General features: G+C 58.9%; 1 protein-coding gene across 4 annotated transcripts in view; it reads right to left on the bottom strand.

Annotated features, from left to right (window-relative positions):
- Positions 1–27,860, bottom strand: part of PLCB3 (phospholipase C beta 3) — a 34,443-nt gene that overhangs the window by 3,727 nt on the left and 2,856 nt on the right. Inside the window, exons 2-28 of one of the 4 annotated variants that reach the window (XM_054052553.1) lie at positions 27,018–27,095; positions 25,238–25,306; positions 24,312–24,452; positions 23,472–23,659; positions 22,847–22,900; positions 22,132–22,207; positions 19,426–19,526; positions 18,822–18,988; positions 17,658–17,804; positions 16,697–16,854; positions 14,520–14,602; positions 13,877–13,961; positions 13,122–13,233; positions 12,445–12,543; positions 12,147–12,217; positions 10,934–11,030; positions 10,195–10,270; positions 9,008–9,094; positions 8,085–8,268; positions 7,042–7,203; positions 6,362–6,461; positions 5,425–5,529; positions 4,572–4,663; positions 3,666–3,783; positions 3,418–3,453; positions 2,663–2,804; positions 1,548–1,635 (exon numbers count right to left, since the gene is read on the bottom strand). In XM_054052553.1, coding sequence (XP_053908528.1) covers positions 1,548–1,635; positions 2,663–2,804; positions 3,418–3,453; positions 3,666–3,783; positions 4,572–4,663; positions 5,425–5,529; positions 6,362–6,461; positions 7,042–7,203; positions 8,085–8,268; positions 9,008–9,094; positions 10,195–10,270; positions 10,934–11,030; positions 12,147–12,217; positions 12,445–12,543; positions 13,122–13,233; positions 13,877–13,961; positions 14,520–14,602; positions 16,697–16,854; positions 17,658–17,804; positions 18,822–18,988; positions 19,426–19,526; positions 22,132–22,207; positions 22,847–22,900; positions 23,472–23,659; positions 24,312–24,452; positions 25,238–25,306; positions 27,018–27,095 — 2,916 coding nt within the window. Of the gene's footprint in view, positions 1–1,547; positions 1,636–2,662; positions 2,805–3,417; positions 3,454–3,665; positions 3,784–4,571; positions 4,664–5,424; positions 5,530–6,361; positions 6,462–7,041; positions 7,204–8,084; positions 8,269–9,007; positions 9,133–10,185; positions 10,271–10,933; positions 11,031–12,146; positions 12,218–12,444; positions 12,544–13,121; positions 13,234–13,876; positions 13,962–14,519; positions 14,603–16,696; positions 16,855–17,657; positions 17,805–18,821; positions 18,989–19,425; positions 19,527–22,131; positions 22,208–22,846; positions 22,901–23,471; positions 23,660–24,311; positions 24,453–25,237; positions 25,307–27,017; positions 27,096–27,860 lie in introns of those variants that run through there. The other 3 variants (XM_054052551.1, XM_054052554.1, XM_054052555.1) reach the window with 3 other exon arrangements.

Here is a 27,860-nt window from a genome sequence, read left to right as displayed (position 1 = left end):
AAGGACCAGTATAGACCAGTACGGACCGATACAGTCCAGTACGGCCACCCCTGTTGCTCGGGCTGCACGCGGCCCCAGCACAGACCAGTATAAACCAGTACGGACCAGTACAGCCCTCCTTACTGCTCAGCTTTCAGTATTTCAGTACACACCAGTAAGAACCAGTAAGGACCAGTATTGCTATCATGGCTGCTGCGGCTGCACACGGCACCGGTAAAGACCAGTATACACCAGTATAGACCAGTAGGCACCAGTACAGACCAGTATACATGAATATAGGACAATCCACTTCTTCTTACTGTTAGGTTGTCAATATACCAGTACACACCAGTAAGAACCAGTAAGGACCAGTATGGCTCTCCTGGCTGCTAGGGGTGCACACGGCCCTGGTACAAACCAGTACGCACCAGTACAAACCACTACACCCCAATACAGACCAGTATGAACCAATACGGTCTCCCTTCCTAAGCTTTAAATACAAAACAATCCAACCAAGACCAGTGTGCACCAGTATAAACCAGTATAAACCAGTATAGCCGTACCAGCTGCTGAGACTGCACACAGCCCCAGTACAGACCAGTACGCACCACTGTGGACCAGTATGGACCAGTACAGATCTCCTGACTGCTGAGTTTTCAATACGCCAGTACACACCAGTAAGGACCAGTATGACCAGTAAGGACCAGTATGACCGTCCTGCCTGCTGGAGCTCCAGTACAGACCAGTATGCACCAGTACAGACCAGTATGAACTGGTACGAACCACTACAGCTCTTTCCAGTTTGCCCAGTCCCTCCCAGTATGTCTCTAGTCCACCATAATCCCTTTCCCAGTTCCTCCCAGTGCTCCCAGTGCCTCCCAATATGCCCTCAGCCCACCATAATCTCCCTCCCAGTCCCTCCCAGTCCCTCCCAGTATGCCTTTAGTCCACCATAATCTCCCTCCCAGTCCCTCCCAGTCCCTCCCAGTATGCCTTTAGTCCACCATAATCTCCCTCCCAGTCCCTCCCAGTCCCTCCCAGTATGCCTTTAGTCCACCATAATCTCCCTCCCAGTCCCTCCCAGTCCCTCCCAGTATGCCCTTAGTCCACCATAATCTCCCTCCCAGTCCCTCCCAGTCCCTCCCAGTATGCCTTTAGTCCACCATAATCTCCCTCCCAGTCCCTCCCAGTCCCTCCCAGTATGCCCTTAGTCCACCATAATCCACCTCCCAGTCCCTCCCAGTCCCTCCCAGTATGCCCTTAGTCCACCATAACCTCCCTCCCAGTCTCTCCCAGTCCCTCCCAGTATGCCCTTAGTCCACCATAATCTCCCTCCCAGTCCCTCCCAGTACCTCCCAGTATGCCCTTAGTCCACTATAATCCACCTCCCAGTCCCTCCCAGTCCCTCCCAGTATGCCCTTAGTCCACCATAACCTCCCTCCCAGTCCCTCCCAGTTGCCCCCAGTGCTCCCAGTCCCCTCCCAGTCCCTCCCAGTATGCCCCCAGTGCACCCTACCCCCCTCCCAGTCCCTCCCAGTCCCTCCCAGTGCTCCCAGTTTGCCCAGTACCTGCCGCAGGTGCTCCCGCTGCCGTCCCAGCTCCGCCTGGTGCTGCTCCTCCCGCAGCTGCAGGAGCCTCCCGGGCTCCCCCCCTTTGCTGGGGGGGGGACACCCCAAAATCAGGGGGACTCTGACTTTTGGGGACCCCCCCCAACCCCCAAAACCTTTTGGGGGGGGCGGAAGGGTTTAGGGGGGGCCCTGAGGGGCTCATTTTGGGGTGAAAAAGAGGCATTTTGGGTCGGGGACGGGGTGGGTTTTGGGGGGTTCAAGGGTTTTGGGGACCCCACAGTTGGGGACTGGGTGGGGTTAGGGTCCATTTTTGTGGGTGCCTCCAATGTTCGGGTCCCCCCTTTGGATTTTGGGGTCCCCTGGGCCTCATTTTGGGGTAAAAAGGAGGCATTTAGGGTCGGGGGGTGGGTTTTGGGGGGCCCTCAGTTGGGTCTGGGTGGGGTTGGGGTCCATTCTTTGGGGGGTCCCCCTCGATTTTGGGGTTCCTTGGGCTCATTTTGGGGTCCCCCCTTGGGATTTTGGGGTCCCTTGGGCTCCTTTTGGGGTGAAAAGGAGGCGTTTTGGGTCGGGGAGGGGGTGGGTTTTGGGGGGTTCAAGGGTTTTGGGAACCCCCCCAGTTGGGGACTGGGTGGGGTAGGAGTCCATTTTTTGGGGTGCCTCCTGGGGATTTTGGGGTCCCCCCCGAGATTTTGGGGTACACGGAGGCTCCCCAGGCTTTGGGGTCCCCTGGGTTGGTTTTGGAGTGCCCCCACTTTTTGGGGGGGGCCCTTTTTGGGGGGGCTTTGAGGCCATTCCCCATCCCCTCACCCCACGCTGATTCTTGGAGCTCCAGAGGTGGATTTTGGGGTCCTCTCTTGAGACTTTGGGGTCCCCCTTCAACTTCGGAGTCCCCCTTCAACTTTGGGGTCCCCCAGGTCCATTTTGGGGTCCCCTGGGCCTCATTTTGGGGGGGAAGCGAGGCTTTTGGGGTCCGCGGGGGGGGATTTGGCGATCGCTGTGTTGATCTGGGTCAATGCCAGAGTTGGAGGGGTTGGATTTTGGGGTCCCCCCCCTGGGATTTTGGGGTGCGGGGGGGGGGGTCCTGGGTTTTGGGGTGCTCGGTTTTGGGGTCCCACCTTCCCGCCAGCCGCTTGTGGAGGGTCCCCAACTTCTTGAGGTGCTTCTTGCGCAGCTCCTGCAGTTCCCGACTTTGCGCCTTCAGCAGCTTCACGTACGCCTTCTGCTGCCGCAGCTCCTCCAGCGACTGCGGGGCCACCTCTGAGGGCATTCCGGGGTGCGAGGGGGTCCCCAAAACTCGACCGGGGGGCACGAAGTTTTGGGGGACCGCCCTGAACCCCCAAACTGGGGGTACAATCCCCTCAAAGCATCCTACGTCTCTTGGATGCACCGTATCGCCCCGGGTTGTTGGAAGTGGAGGATTTGGGGGTTCAGGAAGGGGATGTGGGGGTTCAGAAGGGGATTTGGGGGGTTCAAGGGGGTCCCCAAAACTCGATGGGGGTCATGAAGTTTTGGGGGACCGCCCTGAACCCCCAAAATGGGGGTACAATCCCCTCAAAGCATTCTACGTCTCTTGGATGCACCGTATCGCCCCAGGTTGTTGAAGTGGAAGATTTTGGGGTTCAGGAAGGGGATGTGGGGGTTCAGAAGGGGATTTGGGGGGTTCAAGGGGGTCCCCCAAAACTCGACGGGGGGCACGAGGTTTTGGGGCCCTCCCCTGAACCTCAAAAATGGGGGTACAACCCCCTCAGAATATCCGATGTCTCAATGAACGAGAATGGGAAAAGTTTGGGGGTTCACGAGGGGATTTGGGGGTGCAGGGAGATCCCCAAAACTCATGGGGGGCACAAGATTTTGGGGTTCCCCCCCTCACCTGTCAGAACGCTGGCAATGAGGTCGTCCCTCTGCCCTGGGGGGGGACACAAAAAATAAACAGGGACCCCAAGGGTGGAATTTGGGGTCCCAAAGGGGGGTGATTTGGGGGTCCCAAAGGTGGATTTTGGGGTCCCACGGATGGATTTGGGGGTCTCAAAGGACAATTTTGGGGTCCCCGATGAGATTTTGGGATCCCAGAGAGGATTTTGGGGTCCCCAAGATTGGATTTTGGGGTCTCCCCCCTACCTTGGCTGGGAGCTGGGGGGGGGCCGGGTGGGGGCACCCCAAGATTCTGGGGGGGCTCTGGAGGGGGCTCAGCACCCGCCCCCCCCACTGGGCTCTCACGAGGCTTCTCGGGGTCTTCCTGGGAGAAAAGAGGGGGTGTGTCAGGGCACCCCAAAACTCTGAGACCCCCCCCCCAAATTCTCTGGGACCCCCACAAACCCCTCAGGACCCCCCCAAATCCTGACCCCCCCAAAAACCCCTCAGAGCCCCCTAATCCCTGGTGCCCCCACCCCCCTCAGGACCCCCAAATCCCTCAGGGCCTCCCCTAAGTCATCAGGGACCCCCCAAACTGTCTGGGATCCCCCCAAAATCCTGCCCCCCCCAACCCCCCCCCCCCAAATCCTACCTCCTCACCCACCCCAGCTCACTTTGACCTCCCCTTAGAGCCCCCCCAAATCATTCAGGACCCCCCCAAACCCCCTCAGGGAACCTCAAAGCCCCCCCTAAATCTGCCGCATCCCCCAAACCCCTGAAGACCCCCCAAAATCCCTCAGAGCCCCCCCAAATCCTCTCACCCCCCCCCCCATCCCTCCTTTAAGCCCCCCTCAAATCCCCCCAAAACCCTTCAGGGCCCCCCAAAATCCCTCCCTGGGCCCCCTCAAACCCTTTACCCACCCAACAAGCGCACCCCCCCCAAATCCTAGGTGACCCCCAAAACCCTGGGGGCCCCCCAAAATACCTCAAAGCCCCCCCAAAACAATCAAAGCCCCCCCAAATCTTCTCACCCCCCCCCATCCCTTCCAGCCCTGCTTTAAGCGGTACTCAGAACACCCCCAAAAGCCCTTAGGGTACCCTAAAACCCCTCCCAGCCCCCCCCCAAACCCTAAGAACCCCCCAAAACCCTTGCCCGGCCCCCCAAAACCCCACTTCGCCGTCGCCCATCAGCGCCTCCAGGCGCCGCGCTCGCTGGTCCATCAGACTGACGTGTTTGATGGGGTTACTCAGCGCCTCGGCATAATCTGGGGGGGCCACGAGATTGAAGGGTGATCGGGGGGGGTCCCCAAAACCCTAAGGGCCCCCCAAACCCTAAGGGCCCCCTCTAAAAAAGAAAGAACCCCCCCCAAAATGGGAACAACCTCAGAAAGTGCTGCAGAAAGCTCTGACACCACAGACCCCCCCCAAAACTTGGGGGGGGTTTTCCTCAAAATAGGGGGATCCCCCAAATTAGGGGTGCACCCCAAAACCTAAGAGGGTGGCTGAAAATCTAAGGGGTCTCCTAAAACTCAAGAGGAGCCCCCCAAAAAAACAAAGGGGCACCCCCAAAATGGGAGCAAACACAGAAGGGAGCGAACGGGAGGACCCCCAGAAAGAGGGGGGATCCCAATAAAAGAGGAGGGACCCCCAAATAAAAGGGGTGACCCCAAAACCTAAGGGGGTGCCCAAAAATGGGGGGGGACCCCAATAAAAGAGAGGGAACCCCAAAAAGTGAAGGGAGATCCACAAATGAAATGAGGGACCCCCAAAAACAGCAGTGAGGGGGGGGAAAAAAAGAGAGGGAACCCTCAAAAGAGGGAGTAGAAAAGGGGGGAACCTAAAAATGTGGGACCAAATAAAAGAGGGGGAACCTAAAAAGGAGAGGACCCCCAAAAAGAGGCCCTCCCCCCCCTTTCTGGGGCTGTTTCACTGTCTGCACTGGGGGTGCTGCTCCCCCCCCCCAGGTTTTGAGGGGCTCCCTCGGGGTTTGGAGGGGGTGTCGGTGTTTTGGGGGCCCCCCCCGCACCCTGGTGGCCGTCGGGGACGTAGTCGCAGGCCTCGGTGTGCAGGAGCAGCGCGGGGAGGCACAGCGGCTGGTTGCTCTCATTGCGCAGGCAGACATAGTGGTACCCTGCGGACACACAACATGGCGGCTGCGGCGCGACGGACACACAAGATGGCCGTTGTGGGACACACAACATGGCCGGTGCGGGACACACAAGATGGCGGATAGGGACACACAAGATAGGGAAGACGTACATTTAGGATGGCAGGGAAGTGACACACAAGATGATGGAGAAGAACACATACGAGGGAGGAGGAGTACACATAAGAGGGTGAGTGGGGGAGAAGCAAGACGTGGAGGTGTACACACAAGATGGCGGCTAAGGCAAAATGGCGGAGGGACACACAAGATGGCGAACGGGGTACACAGAAGATGGCGGTTGTGGACAGCAAGGCGGCTTAGACGTAAAATGGCGGGTACACACAAGATGGCGGAGGTGGATGGACAACATGGCGGCTGAGAGGCACAAAATAGCGGGGGGTACACATAAGTAACAGGTGAAGGACTCAAAAAACGGCGGCTATGAGGAACACAAAACATGGCGGCTGAGATACACTAAATGGTGGAGTACACACAAGATGGCGGGTGGAGTGGAGGACATAGAAGATGGCGGATGGGGACATACAAGATGGCGGAGGTGGACGGACAACATGGCGGCTACAGGGGACACACAAGATGGCAGAAAGAAAACAAGATGGCGGGGAGGGACACACAAGATGGCGGCCTTAGGCGGACGCACACCCCAAACATGGCGGCGGGGGCACACAAGATGGCAGCCGAGTTGGCGGGGGGGGGGGGGTTTGAGGGGTGTCAGCTGTCATGGCGTCCCCCCCTCAGGATCCCCCCGTGTCCCCTCGGGGTCCCCCAAAACACAACCCCCCCCCGTGTCCCCCCTCACCCGATCGGAGCCCCCCCACGGGCAGCACTCGGTGCCCGAGGAACCGCCCCCCCTCCTCGTAGGCCGCGACGCGCAGAGAGGCCAAAGCGGGTACCAGCACCTGCGGGGACCAGTACGGACCAGTATGGACCAGTACGGACCAGTTCGGAGCAGCCACGCCCCTCCTCAGTCCCTCCCAGTGCTCCAAATAACCTCCCAGTCCATCCCCAGTATCCCCACAGCCTCCCAGTGACCCCCTCAGTGCATCCCAGTGCCTCCCAGTCCCCCTAGCTGGCATCCCAGTGCTCCCAGTCCCTCCCAGTCCATCCCCAGCATCCCCACAGTGACCCCCACAGTGCATCCCAGTGCCTCCCAGTCCCCCTAGCTGCCATCCCAGTGCTCCCAGTCCCTCCCAGTACCTCCCCAGTATCCCCACAGCCCCCCAGTGACCCCCACAGGGCATCCCAGTGCCTCCCAGTCCCCCTAGCTGCCATCCCAGTGCTCCCAGTCCCTCCCAGTGCTCCCAAATAACCTCCCAGTACCTCCCCAGTATCCCCACAGCCCCCCCCAGTGCCTCCTGATCCCTCTCCCTGTCCCCCCAAATGCCTCCCAGTCCCTCCCAGTCCCTCCCGATCCCTCTCCCAGTGCCCCCCAATACCGCATTCTCCCTCCCAGTCCCTCCCAGTGCTCCCAGTGCCGACCCTGGGGAAGACGAAGGCCTCGTCGTCCCAGAGGGGGTTGAAGGCGCTGCCGGCGCAGAGGCGAGTGCGGAACCGGCGCCGCGTGTCAGCCGGAACCCCGAAAACATCCACCTCCACATAGACCCCCACGCGGCGCTCCGACAGGAACTGCCCCGACAGCACCTGGAGGGAAACCGGAGTGAAACCGGAGTGAAACCGGAGTGAGAGGGGAGTGAAACCGGAGTGAAACCGGAGTGAGAGCGGAGGGAAACTGGAGAGGGACCCGAGGGAGACCGGAGAGGGACTGGAGAGAGACTGGAGGGAAACTGGAGGGAAACTGGAGAGAAACTGGAGAGGGACTGGAGAGGGACTGGAGAGGGACTGGAGAGAAACTGGAGAGGGACTGGAGAGGGACTGGAGGGAGACCGGAGAGGGACTGGAGAGGGACTGGAGGGAAACTGGAGAGAAACTGGAGGGAAACTGGAGAGGGACTGGAGAGACACTGGAGAGACACTGGAGTGCTCCCCATTTTCAGGCCCCTACTTTCAGGCTCTTCCTATTTTCAGGTCCCCCCATTTTTGCGTCCCCCCCATTCCTGGTGTCCCTGTTCTCTGGGTCCCCCTGTTTTTCTGCCCCCCCCATTTTTCTGTCCCCCCCATTCCTGGTGCCCCCCGGTTCTCAGGGTCCCCCCATTTTTCTGTCCCCCCATTCCTGGTGCCCCCCGGTTCTCAGGGTCCCCCCATTCCTGGTGCCCCCCGTTCTCAGGGTCCCCCCATTTTTCTGCCCCCCCCCCCCCCCCCCCCGTTCCCGATGCCTCTTGTTTTCGCCCCTCCCCCCCGTGTCCGCCCCCCATCTCCGTCCCCCCCGTTCCCAATGCCTCTTGTTTTCGGCCCCCCCCCCCCCCCCGTGTCCGCCCCCCATCTCCGTCCCCCCGTTCCCGATGCCTCTTGTTTTCGCCCCCCCCGCCCCGTGTCCGCCCCCCATCTCCGTCCCCCCCGTTCCCAATGCCTCTTGTTTTCGCCCCCCCCGTGTCCGCCCCCCATCTCCGTCCCCCCGTTTCCCACCTGGACCCGGAGGCTGTTGGCGACGATGCCGTCGAGGAGCCCCTCAGCGAAGGGGTCGAAGGCCTTATCGCGGCGCCGCAGGAACGGCGGCTTCAGCAACAGCCCCGAGCGGCCATTGCCCTCGAACAGCCCCAGCGCCAGCTGCAGCCCCACATCTATGGGGCAGGGACGCTCTAGGGGGCGGCTATGGGGCAGGCGAGGGGGGGAGAGACAACGTGGGGCAGAGCTAACGTGGGGCTCGGGGGAGGGGGGTCGGGGTTGAACGGGCTGTGGGTCTGGGTGAGCTATGGGGTGTTAAAGGGTAGCTATGGGGCAGCTATGGGGCAGAGCCATGGGGGTCAGGGATCATCGCCCTCAAGCAGCCCCAGGTTCGGCTGGGGAAGAGCCGTGGGGCAGCTGTGGGTCGCTATGGGGCACGCTATGGGGCAGGAGAAGGCACGCTATGGGGCAGGAGAGGGCACGCTATGGGGCAGAGCTAACACGGGGCTCAGGGGGTCACTATAGGGTGCTATGGGTCAGCTATGGGTCAGACTGAGGCTTTAGAAGTTGAGGGTCACCAACTGGACCCACAGAGCTGGGGCTGCGCTGGGCTATAGGTCACTATGGGTCAGTCGAGGTTGCTATGGGGCAGCTATGGGGCAGAAAGAGGCTCTAGAAGTCAAGAACCACCATCTGGACCCAGCAGAGCTGGGGCTGGGCTGGACTATAGGTCACTATAGGTTGTTATAGGTTATTCTAAGTTGCTATGGGGCGGCTATGGGGCGGCTATGGGTCGCTATGGGGCAGCTATAGGGCACAATGAAGGTCTAGAAGTCCAGAACCACCATCTGGACCCAGCAGAGCTGGGGCTGGGCTGCACTATAGGTGGCTATAGGTCATTCTAGGTCGCTATGGGGCAGCTATGGGGCAGCTATGGGTCGCACCGAGGGTCTGGAAGTTGAGGGCCGCCATCTGGACGCCGGCGTTCCAGAAGAGTTGGGGCTGGAAGTTGGAGGAGTCGACGCGGGTCCCTTTGGGGTAGACGCGGCTGAGCTGGCGCGTGTTGTACCTGCGGCGTCAAGGCCCCACAGCGACCCACGGCTGCCCCATAGCGCGACCCACACGGCCCCCCCCCCGCCCCATAGACACCCCCCCTACCAGCCCCATAGATCGTCCCAGCCTGTCCCAGGCAGCTCCCATAGAGCCCAGTTGGCCCTGGTGCCCTCCAACCCGCTCGGCCTGCCCCATAGCGACCCATAAGTGACCCATGGAGACCCATAAGTGACCCAGAGGCCCATAGAGAGCCATAGTGACCCATAGAGACCCATAAGTGACCCATGGAGACCCATAAGTGACCCAGAGACCCATAGAGAGCCATAGTGACCCATAGAGACTCATAAGTGACCCATAGAGACCCATAAGTGACCCAGAGGCCCACAGAGAGCCATAGTGACCCATAGAGACCCATAGGTGACACATAGAGACCCACAAGTGTCCCTTAAGTGACCAACAGAGACCCATAAGTGACCCATAAAGACCCATGACCCATAAGTGACCCATAAGTGACCCATAAAGACTTATAGGTGACCTATAGAGACTCATAATGACCTATAGAGACCCATAAGTGACCCATAAGTGACCCATAGAGACCCATAAGTGACCCACAAGTGACCCACAAAGGACCCATAGAGACCCATAAGTGACCCACAAGTGACCCACAGAGACCCATAAGTGACCCACAGAGTCCCCCAAACCCCCCATAGACCCCAAAATACCCCCCAACCGCCCTGTACCCCCCAATTGCCCCATAGCCCCCCCAACCCCCCAAATCACCCCTAGAGACCCCCACAGCCCCCCCAAAATGACCCTCCCCCCCTCAAATACCCCCCAACCCCCCCGTACACCCCCCAAAATGCCCCCCAACCCCCCCGTACACCCCCAAAATTGCCTCATAGCCGCCCCCCCACTCCCCTTATAGCCCACTTAACCCCCCTCAAATCACCCCTAGAGACCCCCACAGCCCCCCCCAAATGACCCCACCCCACCCCAGGGCCCCCCCAAAATGACCCCCCCCACCCCAGGGCCCCCCCAAACCCCCCCGTCCCCCCCAAATGGAGGATACTCGACGAACTCGAGGGGGCTCTTGGTGAGCTGCTCGAGCCCTTTGGTCTCCACGAAGGACGACATTTCGAACGCTTTGTTGCGCTCTTTGAGGGTTTTGGGGGGACACACACGGAACAGCACCCCAAAAAATCAAAACGGGGGTCCCCCGAAACACAAAGGCCCCCCCCAAAATCCATAAGGAGACCCCCAAAAAAAAAAACCCATAAAGGGACCCCAAAAGGCTGCAGTTCTCCCCCACCCACCCCCAAGACACACCCAGAAGGGACCCCAAAAATCTATCAGGGAGCCCCTAAATCCACACCCCCAAACCCTCAGGGCCCCCCCAAAACCCATTGGGGCCCCCCTAAACCCTCAGAGCCCCCCCAAAACCCATCAGGGCCCCCCCAAAAGCCATTGGGGCCCCCCTCAAACACTCAGCCCCCCCCAAACCCCCTGGAATCACCTCTAAGGCCCCTCCAGATCCTCCGGGACCCCCAAAATCGCCCCAACCCCCCCCCCCCCCAAGTCCCCCCCAAACCTAATCAGGGCCCCCCCCAACACCTTAGGGCCCCCCCAAACTCCCTCCCAGGATCCTTGAGCCCCCCAAAATCCCCTGGAATCCCTTCCTAAGACCCCCAAAACCCCTCTGGAATCCCCTCCTAGGACCCCCCCCCCAAGGGCCCCCCAAAACCCCTCTGGAATCCCTTCCTAGGACACCCCCCGTCCCCCCAAGGGCCCCCCCAAATCTGCAGCCCCCCCAAACTCACTGCTGGCAGCCTGGAAGGATTTGAACTTGACGGGCTCGATGTAGTTGACCAGCGTGGACATGGCCTCGGTGGCCCCCGCCTCGCTGCTCGCCGTGCCCTGCGCCCCAAAAACGGGGGTGAAGGGGCACCCCAAAACCCCCCAGCCACCCCCAAACCCCCGAGGAACCCCCAAAAGCCCCAAAAAGGCCCCCAAATCCCTCCCTAAAAGCCACTCTGAGATCCTCAAAACCCCTCAGTGAACACCAAAACCCCCACAGGGACCCCAAAACCCCCACAGGGACCCCAAAATCCCCACATGGACCTCAAAACCCCCGTAGGGACCCCAAAACCCCCTCAGGGATCCCCAAAGGCCCCCAAATCCCCCCATAAAAGCCCCTCAGAGATCCTTAAAACCCTTCAGTGAACACCAAAACCCCCTCAGGGACCCCAAAACCCCCACAGGGACCCCAAAACACTCTCAGGGAGTCCAAAAATCCCCTCAGGAACCCCCAAAATCCCCTCAGGGACCCCCAAAATCCCCTTAGGGGCCCAAAAACCCTCTCAGGGACCCCAAAATCCCCTCAGGGACCCCAAAAATCCCCTTAGGGACCCCAAAACCCTCTCAGGGACCCCAAAATCCCCTCAGGGACCCCAAAACCCCCACACAGACCCCAAAACCACCACAGAGACCCTCAAAACACTCTCAGGGAGCCCAAAATTCCCTCAGGAACCCCCAAAATCCTCTCAGGGACCCCCAAAATCCCTTTAGGGGCCCAAAAACCCTCTCAGGGAGCCCAAAACCCCCTCAGGGATCCTCAAAGGCCCCCAAATGCTCCCCAAAAGCCCCTCAGAGATCCCCAAAACCCCTCAGGGATCCCCCAAACCCCTCAGTGAACCCCAAAACCCCCACAAGGAGCGTTAAAACCCCTTCAGGGACCCTCAAAACCCTCTCAGGGAGCCCAAAACCCCCTCAGGAACCCCCAAAATCTCCTCAGGGACCCTAAAATCCCCTCAGGGACCCCAAAATCCCCTCAGGGACACCCCAAAACCTCCACAGGGACCCTCTCAGGGATCCCAAAACCCCCATCAGGGACCAAAAAACCCTCTCAGGGTCCCCCCTAAACTCACTCAGAGACCCTAAAACCCTCTCACAGACCCCAAAATCCCTCTCAAGGACCCCCCAAAACCCCCAGGGACCCCGAAAATCCCCTCAGGGACCCCCCAAAATCCTCACCTCGTCCGTCGTCGGCTTCTTCATCTCCGCCGCCTCCTCCTCTTCCTCCTCCTCACTCTCGGCCTCGCGGTCTGGGGGGGACAAAGGAGGATTTGGGGGGACCCCCTGCACCCCAACCCCCCCCCTGCACCCCCAAACCCTTTCCTGCACCCCCAAATCCCCTCCCTGCACCCCCAAATCGCCCCTGAACCCCCCAATCCCTCCCTGCACTCCAAAATCTCCTCCTCGCACCCCAAAATCCCCTCCCCGCACCCCAAAATTCCCTCCCTGAACCCCCCCCTGCACCCCCAAAACTCACCGATGGATTTTCGAGGTTCTCCCAACTTGGGGTTCCCCCTCTCCTCCCCGTTGGGAACTGGGGGGGGCCCAGTTTCAGGGGGCTCCGATGGGGGGGACCCTGTGGATACCCCAAAATCCATCTGGGAGGGGTTTGGGGGCACTCGGAGGGGGTGGTCTGAGGGTTTTGGGGTGCGGAGGGGGTGGGGTGCAGGTTTTGGGGTGCAGGGCTCAGTTTTGAGGTGCCGGGGGGGTCGGTTTTGGGCTGCAGGGATGAGGGGGGCAGGTTTTGGGGTACAGGGGGATCCTGGGGTGCAGGTTTTGGGGTGCAAGGGGCTCAGTTTTGGGGTGCAGGGGAATCAGATTTGGGGTGCAGGGATCAGAGGGGAAGGTTTTGGGGTACAGGCAGGTCCCGGGGTGCAGAGGGTCAGTTTTGGGGTGTAGGGGCAGGTTTTGGGGTGCAGGGGGGTCCTGGGGAGCAGGTTTTGGGGTGGAGGGATCACTTTTGGGGTGTGGAGGTCATATTTTGGGGTGCCGAGGGGTCATTTTTGGGGTGCAGGGGTGTTGGGGCGCAGGTTTTAGGATGCAGGGGGGTCAGTTTTGGGGTGCAGGGGTGTTGGGGCGCAGGTTTTAGGATGCAGGGGGGTCAGTTTTGGGGTGCAGGGTCCGTTTGAGGTGCTGGGGGGGGTTTTGGGGTACCAGCGTCAGTTTTGGGGCGCGGGGGGTGCCCCCGCGGGTGCCGTTTCTTGTTCTTGATGAGGATCCGTCCCATCAGCTCCTGGGGGCTCGGCAGCGGCACCCCCGGCTCCAGCTGCACCCCAAAACCAGGGGGGACCCCAAAACCGGGGGGGGACCCCAAAACCAGGGGGGTCACTCCGAAATCAGGGACCTTTCTGAACCCCCAAACTCCTCCATGGAGCCCAAAGGCCCCCCTGGACCCCCCCAAACCCCCTTTCTGCACCCCCAAATCTCCCCCCTGCACTCCAAATCTCCCCTCTGCACCCCAAAATCCCACCCCAGCCCCCTAAAAGCCCCCCCAAACTCCCCATCCTGCCCCCCCAAACCCCTTTCTGCACCCCCAAATCCCTCCGCAGCTGCTTAAGGGCCCCCCCAAATCCCCTCTCCACACCTCAAAATCTCCCCCTTAACTCTCTCTCCTGCTCCCCAAACCCCTTTCTGCACCCCAAAACCCCACTCTAGCCCCCCCAAATCCCTCCCCAGCCCCCTGAAAGCCCCCCAAATTCCTTTCTGCACCCCAAAATCCCACCCCAGCCCCCTAAAAGCTCCCCCAGACCCCTAAAAGCCCCCCCAGACCCCTTCCCTACACCCCAAAATCCCCTCCAAAACCCCTCTCCTGCCCCACAAACCCTTTCCTGCACCCCAAAATCCCACCCTATCCTCCCCAAACCCTTCTGTGGACCCCCCCTGCACCCCAAAATCCCCCCAGCACCCACCGGGTACTTCTCGAGGGGCTCCGTGAGCAGCGCCGGCCCAAAGATGCTCCGGCAGTATTCTGCCATCTTCGCCTGCTGCTTGGCCCTGGGGGGAGGATTTTGGGGGGCTGGGGGGGATTTTGGGGTGCAGGGAGGGGATCTGGGGGGATTCTGGGGTTGCAGGGAGGGGATTTGGGGGCTGGGGTGGGATTTTGAGGTGCAAGGATGGGATTTGTGGGGATTTTGGGGTGCAGGGAGAGGGTTTGGGGAGCTGGGGTGCGATTTTGGGGTGCAGGGAAGGGATCTGGGGGTGCAGGGAGGGGATTTTGGGAGCTGGGGTGGGATTTTGGGGTGCAGGGAAGGGTTTTGGGGGGACTTTGGGGTGCAGGGAGGGGATTTGGGGGGATTTTAGGGTGCAGGGAACTGATTTGGACGTGTAAGGGGCAGATTTTGGGGTGCTGGGGCAGATTTTGGGGTTCAGGGTGGGTCCACCAAATCTACAGCCCCCCCCCATTTTAGCAACCACTGTCAGGTTTTGGGGGTTCAGGGGACTTTGGGGGGACCGCAGGGTTTTGGGTGGGGATCCCTGGGGTTTGGGGGGCTCTGGGGGTTTTGGGGGACCCCAGGATTTTGGGGGGCCCCCCGGATTTTGGGGGGGACTCACGAGTCGACGTGGTTCTCGAAGGAGAGGATGACGGGGTACGGCGACGTCTTGAAGGCGCTTTCGGCGATGGCCTCGATCACCTCCTGGAGAAGAGGATTTTGGGGGGTTTTGGGGTTCTTGGGGGGTGTTGGGGTGACGTTGAGGTCATTATGGGGTTCTTGGGTGGTTTTGAGGTGATTTTGGGGGGGTTTGGAGGTGGTTTGGAGGTGGTTTTGGGGTCACCTTGAAGGACATCTCATTGGTGATGGTGAAACCATGAGTGATGAAGGGGCTCTGTGGGGTTCAGGGTGGTTTTGGGGTGACTTCGGGTGGTTTTGGGGTTCTTGGGTGGTTTTGGGGTGATTTGAGGTGATTTCGGGGTGGTTTTAGGGTCACCTCGAAGAAGATCTCAATGGTGACGGTGAAGCCATGGGTGATAACGGGGTCTGGGTTGGTTTTATTGGGCTCAGGAGGTGGTTTTGGGGTGACTTTGGGTGGTTTTGGGGTGACTTTGGGGTTCTTGGGCTGTTTTGGGGTTCTCTGGGAGCTTTGAGGTCACCTTGAAGGCCACCTCGTGGTCACGGTGAAGCCGTGGGAGATGCAGTGTTGGTGGGACTCGTTGGGTTCTGGGACTCTTGGGTGGTTTCTATGGGCCCCAGGAGGTTTTGGGGTGACTTTGGGTGGTTTTGGGGTGACTTTGGGGTTCTTGGGTGGTTTTGGGGTTCTCTGGGAGCTTTGGGGTCACCTTGAAGGCCACCTCGTGGTCACGGTGAAGCCGTGGGAGATGCAGTGTTGGTGGGACTCGTTGGGTTCTGGGACTCTTGGGTGGTTTCTATGGGCCCCAGGAGGTTTTGGGGTGACTTTGGGTGGTTTTGGGGTTCTTGGGTGGTTTTGGGGTTCTCTGGGAGCTTTGGGGTCACCTTGAAGGCCACCTCGTGGTCACGGTGAAGGCGTGGGAGATGCAGTGTTGGTGGGACTCGTTGGGTTCTGGGACTCTTGGGTGGGTTCTATGGGCCCTGGGTGGTTTTGGGGTGACTTTGGGTGGTTTTGGGGTGACTTTGGGTGGTTTTGGGGTTCTTGGGTAGTTTTGGGGTTCTCTGGGAGCTTTGGGGTCACCTTGAAGGCCACCTCGTGGTCACGGTGAAGCCGTGGGAGATGCAGTGTTGGTGGGACTCGTTGGGTTCTGGGACTCTTGGGTGGTTTCTATGGGCCCTGGGTGGGTTCTATGGACCCCGGGAGGTTTTGGGGTGACTTTGGGCGGTTTTGGGGTTCTTGGGTGGTTTTGGGGTTCTCTGTGAGCTTTGGGGTCACCTTGAAGGCCACCTCGTGGTCACGGTGAAGCCGTGGGAGATGCAGTGTTGGTGGGACTCGTTGGGTTCTGGGACTCTTGGGTGGTTTCTATGGGCCCTGGGTGGTTTTGGGGTGACTTTGGGTGGTTTTGGGGTTCTTGGGTGGTTTTGAGGTTCTCTGGGAGCTTTAGGGTCACCTTGAAGGCCACCTCGTGGTCATGGTGAAGGCGTGGGAGATGCAGTGTTGGTGGGACTCGTTGGGTTCTGGGACTCTTGGGTGGGTTCTATGGACCCTGGGTGGTTTTGGGGTGACTTTGGGTGGTTTTGGGGTTCTTGGGCTGTTTTGGGGTTCTCTGTGAGCTTTGGGGTCACCTTGAAGGCCACCTCGTGGTCACGGTGAAGCCGTGGGAGATGCAGTGTTGGTGGGACTCGTTGGGTTCTGGGACTCTTGGGTGGTTTCTATGGGCCCTGGGTGGTTTTGGGGTGACTTTGGGTGGTTTTGGGGTGACTTTGGGGTTCTTGGGCTGTTTTGGGGTTCTCTGAGAGCTTTAGGGTCACCTTGAAGGCCACCTCGTGGTCACGGTGAAGCTGTGGGAGATGCAGTGTTGGTGGGACTCGTTGGGTTCTGGGACTCTTGGGTGGGTTCTATGGGCCCTGGGTGGGTTCTATGGACCCCGGGAGGTTTTGGGGTGACTTTGGGTGGTTTTGGGGTTCTTGGGTGGTTTTGGGGTTCTCTGGGAGCTTTAGGGTCACCTTGAAGGCCACCTCGTGGTCACGGTGAAGCCGTGGGAGATGCTGTGTTGGTGGGACTCGTTGGGTTCTGGGACTCTTGGGTGGTTTCTATGGGCCCTGGGTGGGTTCTATGGACCCCGGGAGGTTTTGGGGTGACTTCGGGCGGTTTTGGGGTACCTTGAAGGGCACCTCGGTGGTCATGGTGAAGCCGTGGGTGATGACGGGCTCCTCGTCGGGCGGGCGGCCCTGCCAGCAGTCGAGCTCCACGCAGCGGCAGCCGCTCAGCAGGACCTGACGGTACATCTCCACCGAGGAGGCGCCCGCCAGCTGCCCCGCTGCGAGAACGGGGGGTCAGGGGGGACCCCAAAACCAGGGATCCCCTCAGCAACCCCCAAAATCCACCTCAAGGACCTCCAGGAACCCCAAAAACCATCTCAGGGACCCCAAAACCCACCTCAAGGACCTCCAAGAACCCCAAAATCCACCTGAGGGACATCCCGGAACTCCAAAAGCCACCTCAGGGACCTCCAGGAACCCCCAAAACCACCTCAGGGACCCCAAAATCCACCTCAGGGACCTCTAGGAACCCCAAAATCCACCTCAAGGACCTCCAGGAGCCCAAATAACCACCTCAGGGACCTCTGGGAACCCCAAAAACCATCTCAGGGACCCCAAAACCCACCTCAAGGACCTCCAAGAATCCCCAGATCCACCTCAGGGACCTCCAGGAACCCCAAGACCCACCTCAAGGACCCCAAAACCCACCTCAAGGGCCTCCAAGAACCCCAAAACCCACCCTAGGGACCCCAAAACCCACCCCAGAGACCTTCAAGCATCCCCAAACCCACCCCAAGGATCTCCAGGAACCCCAAAACCCACCTCAGAGACCTCCAGGAACCCAAAACCACCTCAGGAACCCCCAAAAACCACCCAAAGGACCAACCTGAACCCCAAAACCCACCTCAGGGACCCTAAAGCCCACCTCAAGGACCTCCAGGGACCCCCGAAACCATCCCAGGGACCCTAAAACCCATCTCAGGGACCTCCAGGAACCCCAAAACCCACCTCAGGGACCCCAAAATCCAAATTTGGGATTGAGGGTGGGGTTTTGGGGTGCAAGGACTCAGTTTTGGGGTACCGGTGAGGTAGGTGTTGTGGGAGGAGCTGATGAAGTAGCAGGGCAGGGGGTGCCCCATGTCGTGGTGGAGCCGCAGCGACTCGGGGGGTTCGATGGCGTTGTCCTCCCCCCCCAGGAACTGCCCGAACCCCTCGACCGACATCTGCCCTGGGGGGGAAGGAGGCGTCAGGGCCCCCCCTAAACCGACGGGGGGACCCTAAAACCACCAGAACCCCCCACAAGACCTCCCAGAACCCCAAAACACCTCCTTGAAGACCCCCAGGAGCCTCCAAAACCCTTCCCAGACCCAAAGGAACCCCCAAAACCTTCTTGAAGGCCCTCAAGATCTTTTCATATCCCCTCCCAACCTCTTTCAGCTCCACTTGAAAGCCCTCAACCCTTCCTGAAGACCTCAAAACCCCCTCAGGACCCTCCCAGGACCCCAAAACACCTCCTTGAAGACCCCCAGGAGCTCCCAAAACCCTTTCAAGACCCAAAGGAACCCCCTAAACCTTCTCAAAGGCCCTCAAGATCTCCTCAAATCCTTTTCCAACCCAACTTCAAGACATCCAAACCCCCTCAGGACCCTCCCAGGACCCCAAAACACCTCCTTGAAGACACCAAGGAGACCCCAAAACCCTTCCAAGACCCAAAGGAACCCTCTAAACCTTCTCAAAGGCCCTCAAGATCTCCTCAAATCCTTTTCCAACCCAACTTCAAGACATCCAAACCCCCTCAGGACCCTCCCAGGACCCCAAAACACCTCCTTGAAGACACCAAGGAGACCCCAAAACCCTTCCAAGACCCAAAGGAACGCCCTAAACCTTCTCAAAGGCCCTCAAAATCTCCTCAAATCCTTTTCCAACCCAACTTCAAGACATCCAAACCCCCTCAGGACCCTCCCAGGACCCCAAAACACCTCCTTGAAGACACCAAGGAACCCCCAAAACCCTTCCAAGACCCAAAGGAACCCCTGAAACCTTCTTGAAGGCCTTCAAGATCTCCTCGAATCCAACCCAAACATCTTCCAGCCCCTCTTGAAGACCTCCAAACCCCCTCAGGACCCTCCCGGGACCCCAAAAAAACCTCCTTGAAGACCACCAGGAGACTGAAACCCTTTCCAAGACCTCAAGGAACCCCCAAACCCTTCTTGAAGGCCTCAAGGCCACCCCAGGCCCCACAGACCCCTCTCGCGGAACTGCTGGTTGGGTTCATAGCGCTCGATGAGCTGCTGGGTCTGCTCAGGGCTGAGGGGTGGGAAGAGGACCTCGTTGAGGCGAGGGTCGCGTTGGCGAGTGTTGATGAAGTCCCGGAGCTGCTCCAAGGTCAGGTAGGGCTTCCCCGCGGCTCCGCTGCCAAAAAGGGGGGGTCAGGACATCCCCAAACCACCCCAAAACCCACCACGACACCCCAAAACCATCAGGACACCCCAAAACATCCAAGAGGATCCCAAAACGCTCATGGAGATGTGAAGAACCTCATGGTGGCGACCACCCAGGTAGGACCTCAACCTTCTCATAGGGGTTCCAGGATGTCAGAATGGGGGTTTTGGGGCACCCCAAGACCTCGGGGCACCCCAAAACCTCCAAAGGGACCCCAAGATACCTAAGGGAACCCTAAGAACCTCATGAGCACTCAAAGAACCTCATGGTGGCAACCACCCAGGTGGGACCTCAACCTTCTCATAGAGGTTTCAGATGGTCAGAATGGGGGGTTTGGGGCACCCAAGGGGACCCCAAGACACCCAAGGGGACCCCAAACCCCCCAAGATCACTTTTGGGGTGCTCACATCTCCAGGAGGATTTTGTCGATGTCCGGGCGGAGGCAGAGTTTGCTGAGGAAGCGCCTGAAGGTGTCGAGCGTGAACTCCTCGGTGGGGATGGCCTCGCCCTGGGGGGACCCCAAAAATCAGGGGGAGGATAAAGCACCCTCACCCCCACCCTGAACCCCCCCAAAGCCACCACCAGGACCACCCAAAACCACCCAAGAGGGCCCAAAACCACCCAGGAGACCCCAAAACCACCACCAGGAGATATGAAAACCACCCAGGAGGACCCAAAACCATCACCAGGAGGACCCAAAACCACCCAGGAGACCCCAAAACACCCAAGAATCACCCAAACCAGCCAGGAGACCCCAAAACTACCACCAAGAACCACCCGAAACCACCCAGAAGACACCAAAACCACCACCAGGAGGACCCAAAACCACCCAGGAGACCCCAAAACACCCAAGAATCACCCAAACCAGCCAGGAGACCCCAAAACCACCAGCAGGAGGACATCAAAACCACCCGGAGGACCCCCAAACCAGCCAGGAGACCCCAAAACCACCACCAGGAACCACCAGGAACCACCCAGAAGACCCCAAAACCGCCAGGAACCACCCAGGAGAGCAGGGAGGGTTGTCAACCCCAAAAACTGACATTTTCAACCCAAAAGACGGACTCTGAAGGCCCAAAGGTGGCACTCGAAGGCCAAAAGGGGCTCCTGGAGGCCAAATATTGGAACCTGGACCCCAAAAATGGGACCTGAAGCCCCCAAAAATAGGAGCCGGACACGAAAAGCGGCACCGACGTACCCCAAAAGTGGCATTTTCAACCCAAAATTGGGCATTTTCAACCCAAAAGTGGCCCCTGAACCCCAAAAAGTGGCATTTTCAACCCAAATTTGGCATTTTCACCCCAAATACGGCACTGACATACCCCAAAAAGTGACATTTTCAACCCAAAAATGGCCCCCGAACCCCCAAAAGTGACATTTTCAACTCCAACTTTGGCATTTTCAACCTAAAATTGGGCATTTTCCACCCAAAAAACGGCACCTGGGCCCAAAAAATGGCGTTTTCAACCCCCAAAAGTATTTCCAACCTCAAATATGGCATTTTGAACCCCAAAAAGTGGCATTTTCGACCCCAAAATCGGCATTTTCAACCTAAAAATTGACATTTTCAACCCAAAAATACCACCTGGACCCAAAAAGTGGCATTTTCAACCCAGAAAAAGTGGCGTTTTCAACCCCCAAAACTTTGGCGTTTTCAACCTAAAATCTGACATTTTCAACCTAAAATTTGGTATTTTCAACCCAAAACGGCCCCTGAACCCCCCAAAATGGCCCCGAACCCCCCAAAATGGCCCCGAACCCCAAAAAGTGGCATTTTCGACTTCAACATTGGCATTTTCAACCTAAAAACTGACATTTTCAACCCAAAAATACCACCTGGACCCAAAAAGTGGCATTTTCAACCCAGAAAAGTGGCGTTTTCAACCCTCAAAACTTTGGTATTTTCAACCCAAAAAACGGCACCTGGGCCCAAAAAATGGCGTTTTCAACCCCCAAAAGTATTTTCAACCTCAAATATGGCATTTTGAACCCCAAAAAGTGGCATTTTCGACCCCAAAATCGGTATTTTCAACCTAAAAATACCACCTGGACCCAAAAAGTGGCATTTTCAACCCAGAAAAGTGGCGTTTTCAACCCCCAAAACTTTGGCATTTTCAACCCAAAATTGGGCATTTTCAACCCAAAAGTGGCCCCTGGACCCCCAAAAAGTGACATTTTCAACCCAAAATGGCCCCTGAACCCCCAAAAGTGACATTTTCAACTCAAACTTTGGCATTTTCAACCCAAAAAACGGCACCTGGGCCCAAAAAATGGCGTTTTCAACCCCCAAAAGTGGTATTTTCAACCTCAAATACGGCATTTTGAACCCCAAAAAGTGGCATTTTCGACCCCAAAAATGGCATTTTTAACCTAAAACTTGAAATTTTCAACCCAAAAATACCACCTGGACCCAAAAAGTGGCATTTTTAACCCAGAAAAGTGGCGTTTTCAACCCTCAAAACTTTGGCATTTTCAACCCAAAATTGGGCATTTTCAACCCAAAAGTGGCCCCTGGACCCCCAAAAGTGACATTTTCAACTCAAACTTTGGCATTTTCAACCCAAAAAATGGCACCTGGGCCCAAAAAATGACGTTTTCAACCCCCAAAAGTATTTTCAACCTCAAATATGGCATTTTGAACCCCAAAATGTAGCATTTTTCAACCCAAAATTGACATTTTTAACCCAAAAATACCACCTGGACCCAAAAAGTGGCATTTTCAACCCAGAAAAGCGGCGTTTTCAACACCCGAAACTTTGGCATTTTCAACCCAAATTTGGCACATGAACCCCCAAATTTGGCATTTTCAACCCCAAATACGGCACTGACATACCCAAAAAAGTGACATTTTCAACCCAAAATGGCCCCTGAATCCCAAAAAGTGGCATTTTCAACCTAAAATTTGGCATTTTCAACCCAAAAATACCACCTGGACCCCACAAGTGGCGTTTTCAACCCCCAAAACTTTGGCATTTTCAACCTAATATCTGACATTTTCAACCCAAAACGCGTGATTTTCAACCCCAAAACGGCCCCTGAACCCCCCAAAATGGCCCCGAACCCCCCAAAGTGGCCCCGAACCCCAAAACGTGGCGTTTTCACCCCAAACGTACCCGGTTGCAGCTGAGGCCGCACGACTCCAGCGCCGACTCCACGCGCTTCTTGTCAGCTGAGAACATCTTCAGGATACTGGGGGGGACCCCAAAAACCCAGGGGGGGACCCCGAAAATGAATGAGGGACCCCGAAAATCCAGAGGGGACCCTGAAAACCAAGGAGCGACCCGAAAAAAGCCAAAGGGGGACCCTAAAAACTCAAGAGGGACCCAAAACAAATCAAGGTGCAACCCCAAAACCACAAGGCGGACCCCAAAAATTAAAGGGGGGACCCTGAAAACTCAAAAAGAACCCCCAAAAATCAAGGGGGGAGCCTGAAAATGAATGAGGGACCCCAAAAACCCAGGGGGGGACGCAAAAAATGAAGGGGAGACCCCAAAAAGCTAAGGAGGGACCTAAAAATCAAGAGGGGGACCCCAAAAATCAGGGGCACCCCAAGAAGCCAAGGTGGGACCCTAAAAACTCAAGGTGGGACCTTAAAAACACAGGGGGGGACCCCAAAAATGAATGAGGGACCCCAAAAAGCCAAAGGGGGACCCAAAAAGACAACGGGGGTACCCCAAAATTGAGACTTGGGGGAGGGCGTTGCTCTGAGGGAGCTGTTTTGGGGGACCCCAAGATTTGAGGGGGGGTTGAAGGGGTTGGGGGGTCCCCGAGTTTGAGGGGCTCCAGTTTGGGGGTGAGGGGACCCCAAAAATGTTGGGGTTCACTCACTTCTTGACGGGGATTCGTCCATCCGGGTTCACCTGCAGCTTCAGCTTCGTGTATCTGGGGGGGACCCCAAAATTGGGGGGTTTCGGGGGGTCATTTGGGGGTTCGAGGAGGGGGAGGTTGGGGTGCAGGGGGGGGTTTGGGGTGCGGGGGTGGTTGGAGGGACTCTGGGAGGGGTTTTGGGGTGCCATGAGAGGATTTGGGGGGTGCAAGGGCTGGTTTTGGGGTGCAGGGGGGATTTGGAGGGGCTCTGGGAGGAGTTTTGGGGGTGCAGGCGTGATTCTGGGGTGCAAGGCGGGGGTTTGGGGGTGCAGGGATGGATTTTGGGGTGCAGGTGACCTCAGGCAGGGGATTTTGGGGTGCAAGGGGGGATTTGTGGGGGCTCTGGGAGGGGTTTTGGGGGTGCAGGGCGATTTTGGGGTGCAAGGTGGGGGCTTGGGGGTGCAATGAGGGATTTGGGGGGCCTCTGGGAGGGGGTTTGGGGTGCAATGAGCAGATTTGGAGGTGCAGAGGGGCTCTGGGAGGGGTTTTGGGGTGCAATGAGCGGATTTGGAGGTGCAGAGGGGCTCTGGGAGGGGGTTTGGGGTGCAGGGCGGATTTGGGGGTGCGGGGGTTTTGGGGTGCTCACGCCTTGCGCAGCAGCGTGTTCCTCGCCGCGTTCCTCGCCAGGATGTTCGTCGCCAGCTTGAACAGCTCCTCCGTCCACACCTGCCCCCCAAAAACGGGGGCACCCCAAAACCGGGGCTCAGCACCCCCAAAACCAGGGCTCAGCACCCCCAAAAATGGAGGGAAGACCCCAAAAACGGGGGTCAGCACCTCAAAAAATGGAAGGGAGACCTCAATAATGGAGGAGGAGCCCCCAAAAAATGGGGGTCAGCACCCCAAAACATGGAGGAGGACACCCCAAAAATGGATATCAGCCCCTCAAATCTAAGGACCTACAAAATTGGGGTGTCAGCCCCACCAAAAAGGGGGGCCCCAAAACCAGAGCCTCAATGGGGCTCTTGGACCCCCCCAAATGCCCCAGGGACCCAAAAAATGGGCTCTTGGAACCCCCAAATCCTCCAGGGACCCCAAAAATGGGCTCTTGGAACCCCCAAATGCCCCAGGGCCCCCCAAAATGGGCTCCTGGCACCCCCAAATCCTCCAGGGACCCCAAAAATGGGCTCCTGGACCCCCCCAATCCCCCAGGGGCCCCAAAAATGGGCTCTTGGAACCCCCAAATCCTCCAGGGACCCCAAAAATGGGCTCTTAGATCCCCCCAATCCCCCAGGGACCCCAAAAATGGGCTCTTGGAACCCCCAAATCCCCCAGGGACCCCAAAAATGGGCTCTTGCACCCCCCCAGCGCCCCCAAAAGAGCTCCTGGCCCCCCAAAAATGGGCTTCTGGACCCCCCATCCCCCCCCTAAAAGAGCTCCTGACCCCCCAAAAAGGCTCTGAGCCCCCCCAAAAGGGGCCCCCCCAAACCTGGGCGACGTCGTCCTGGACGGCGATGAAGTTGAGGAAGGAGACGCCGACCATGTCGGGGCCGTGGACGACGGTGAGGAGGCGGCACGGGGCGTGAGCCCCCGGCACCCCGAAACCCAGCGCCTCCCGCGCCCGCGGGTCCTGGGCACCCCGAAACGTCAGCACCCCAAAAACTGGCACCCAGCACCCAAAAACGGGCACTCAGCACCCCCAGCACCCCAAAATTGACCCCCAGCACCCCAAAATTGGCACTTAGCACCCCAAAACTGGCACTCAGCACCCCAAAATGGGCACCCAGCACCCACAGCACCCCAAAACTGCCACTCAGTACCCCAAAAGGGGCACCCAGCACCCACAGCACCCCAAAACTGCCACCCAGTACCCACAGCACCCCAAAACTGGCACTTAGCACCCCAAAAGGGCCACCCAGCACCCCAAAATGGGCACCCAGCATACACAGCACCCCAAAACTGGCACTCAGTACCCCAAAAGGGGTACCCAGCACCCCAAAATGGGCCCCCAGCACCCCCAGCACCCCAAAACTGGCACCCAGCACCCCAAAAGGGGCACACAGCACCCACAGCACCCCAAAACTGCCACCCAGCACCCACAGCACCCCAAAACTGGCACCCAGCACTCCAAAACAAGCCCCCAGTACCCCTAAAAGGGCACTCAGCACCCACAGCACCCCGAAACTGGCACTTAGCACCCCAAAAGGGGCACCCAGCACCCCAAAATGGGCACCCAGAACCCACAGCACCCCAAAACTGGCACCCAGCACCCTAAAACAAGCCCCCAGTACCCCTAAAAGGGCACTCAGCACCCACAGCACCCCAAAAAACTGGCCTCCAGCACCCCAAAACCGGGGTCTCCCTCCCTCAATTATCACTCTAGGTGCCCCCCAAATCTTTCGGGTCCCCCCTCACCTTGGGCACCCGTGCGTAGCGCCCCGTGCGGGTGTCGCGGATGGAGGTGATGTCCAGCACCTCCACCTCCTGCGGGGGGACCCCAAAAAATGGGGGGCACAAAGGATTTAGGGGGGGTCTCCATCCCCAAAATAGGGACCCCGGAACCCCCAAAAATGGGGGCCAAGAGGCTTGAGGGCCCCCCCCCAACCCCCAAAATAGGGACGCAGGAGCCCAGGACCCATCAAAATGGGGATCCAGGGGTTTAGGGGTCCCCCCACCCAAAAATGGGGACCCAGGAGTCTAGGACACCCCCAAATTGGGGGTCAAGGGGTTTAGGGGCGCCCCCAATCCCCAAAAGGGTACCCAGGGGTCCAAGACCCCCCCTCCCAAAATGGGAACCCAGGGGTCCAGGAACCCCCAAAATTGGGGGCAAAGGGGTTTAGGGGTCCCCCCACCCAAAAATGGGGACCCAGGGGTCCAAGACCCCCCGAGATTGGGGACCCAGGGGTCCCGGAACCCCCCACATTGGGGGCCAAGGAGTTTTGGGGCCCCCCTACCCCCCAAAAACAGGGACCAAGGGGTCAAGGATCCCCCCAAATTGAGGGTCAAAGGGTTCAGCCCCCCCCGGCCCCTAAAAATAGGGACGCAGGGGTGCAGGACCCCCCAAAACAGCCCTTTTCCCCCCCTAAAATGGGGTCCCCTCCCAAAAGGCACAGACGGTGCCCCCCCACTGCGGGGGGGGAGGGGCGGGGGGGCCATTTCCGGGCGGGGGGGGGCGTGGGAAAGTGCCCCCCCCGGGGTCCCTTGGGATGGGGGGGAGGACAGGGGAGGGCCCCCCTTTTCCTTCCCGCCCCCCCCACAATCTGGGGGGTCCAGACATCCGGGGGGAAGCTGATAAGAGGAGGGAGGGGCTGATAAGGGGGGGGGAGGCAGGATTGGGGGGGGCCGAGGGGAGTTTGGGGCGCTTTGGGGGGGCTTTGAGGCAGAAAGAAGGGATTTTGGGGGGCTTCGATGGGCTTTGGGGGGGGCTTTGAGGAGGAAAGGAGGGATTTGGGGGGAAATTGGGGGGACCGAGGGGTCTTGGGGGGAAAGAGGGATTTGGGGGGGGCCCGGAGAAGATTTTGGGGGGGAAGAAGGGATTTTGGAAGTCTTTAGGGGGGTCAGAGAGGGGATTGAGGGGGAGAAAGGGGGGATTTGGGGGGGCTTGGGGGGCTCAGAGGGGGAACTGGGGGGGAAAGGAAGGATTTGGGGGGGCTTGGGGGGCTCAGAGGGGGAACTGGGGGGGAAAGGAAGGATTTGGGGGGTCCTGGAGGGAAAAGGGGGGGCAAAGAGTCCAGTGGGGGAAAGTTGTGGGGTCTTGGGGGGGTCTCGTGAGGGGAAAGAGGGATTGGGGGGAGCAGAGAGGGATTTGGGGGGGCTGCGGAGGAAAGGAGGGATTTGGGGGGGCTTTGAGGGGATTTGGGGAGGAAAGAAGGGATTTTAGGGGTTTTGAGGGGGACAGGAGGGAATTGGGGGCTTTGGAGGCGGAGGGGGGATTTGGGGGGGCTTTGGGGGGGCAGAGAGAGAATTGGGGGAGTTTGGGGGAGGAGGAATTTGTGGGAGCAGGATTTGGGGGTGCAGGGGGTTCAGGTTGGGGGTTCAGCTTGGGGGGTGGTCCTGGGGTTGTGGAGTTTTAGGGTGCAGGGTTTGGGGGTTCGGGGTGCAGGGTTTTAGGGTTCAGGGTTTGGGGTCTGGGGGTTCAGGGGTCAGGTTTTGGGGTGCAGGGTTTGGGGGTGCAGGGGTTTTGGGGGGCTCTCACCATGCTGGGACCGCTCCAGTAGAGGAAGAAGCCGTCGGGGTCCACTCGCAGCGTCACCAGAGTGCGGGTGGGCGGTTCCTGGGGGGGCACCAGCTCAGGGGGGACCCCAAAAGCCCCCAGGGCACCCCAAAATCCTCCACAGACCCCCCTAAAACCTCTTCAGCCCATCCCACCCCCCAAACCCTTCCCCTTGTCCCCCCCAAACCGCTTTATGGACCCCACAAAAGCACCTCAGGGACCCCCCAAAAGGCCTCGAGACCCCCCCAAGACCCCCCAAACCAGTCCAGGGATCCCCAAAAGGCCTCGAGACCCCCCCAAGACCCCCAAAATCACCCCATGGACCCCCAAAATGTCTGAAGATACCCCTAAACCTGCTCAGAGACCCTCCAAAGCACCCCAAGGACCCCTAAAATGTCTCAAGATGCCCCCGAACCCCAACAGGGACCCCAAATCTCCTCAGGGACCCCCAAAACTCCATCGGGGACCCCAAAATCCCCTCACGGACCCCCAAAACCACTTCTGGGAGCCCCAAGACCACCCCAGGGACCCCTAAGAAGTCTGAAGATGCCCCCAAACCTCTCTCAAGGACCCCCACAAAAGCTGAAGACCCTCCAAAACCTCAGGGATCCCCAAAATCAACCTAGGGACCCCCAAAATCAACCTAGGGAGCCCCAAAATCAACCTAGGGAGCTCCAAAAAGTCTCAAGACTCTCCAAATCCCCTCAGGGACCCCCAAACCCACCCCAGAGGCCCCCCCAAACACCACAGGAACCCCCAACACCACCTCTGGGACCCCCAAAACCGCCCCAAGGACCCCCAAAATCACTTGCGGGGAGGCAAAAC

Source organism: Cuculus canorus, chromosome 34 (genome assembly GCF_017976375.1).
Source record: "Cuculus canorus isolate bCucCan1 chromosome 34, bCucCan1.pri, whole genome shotgun sequence".
Taxonomy (NCBI): domain Eukaryota; kingdom Metazoa; phylum Chordata; class Aves; order Cuculiformes; family Cuculidae; genus Cuculus; species Cuculus canorus.
The sequence above is the reverse complement of the archived record's forward strand: the minus strand, read 5'-3'. Positions and strand labels throughout refer to the sequence as shown.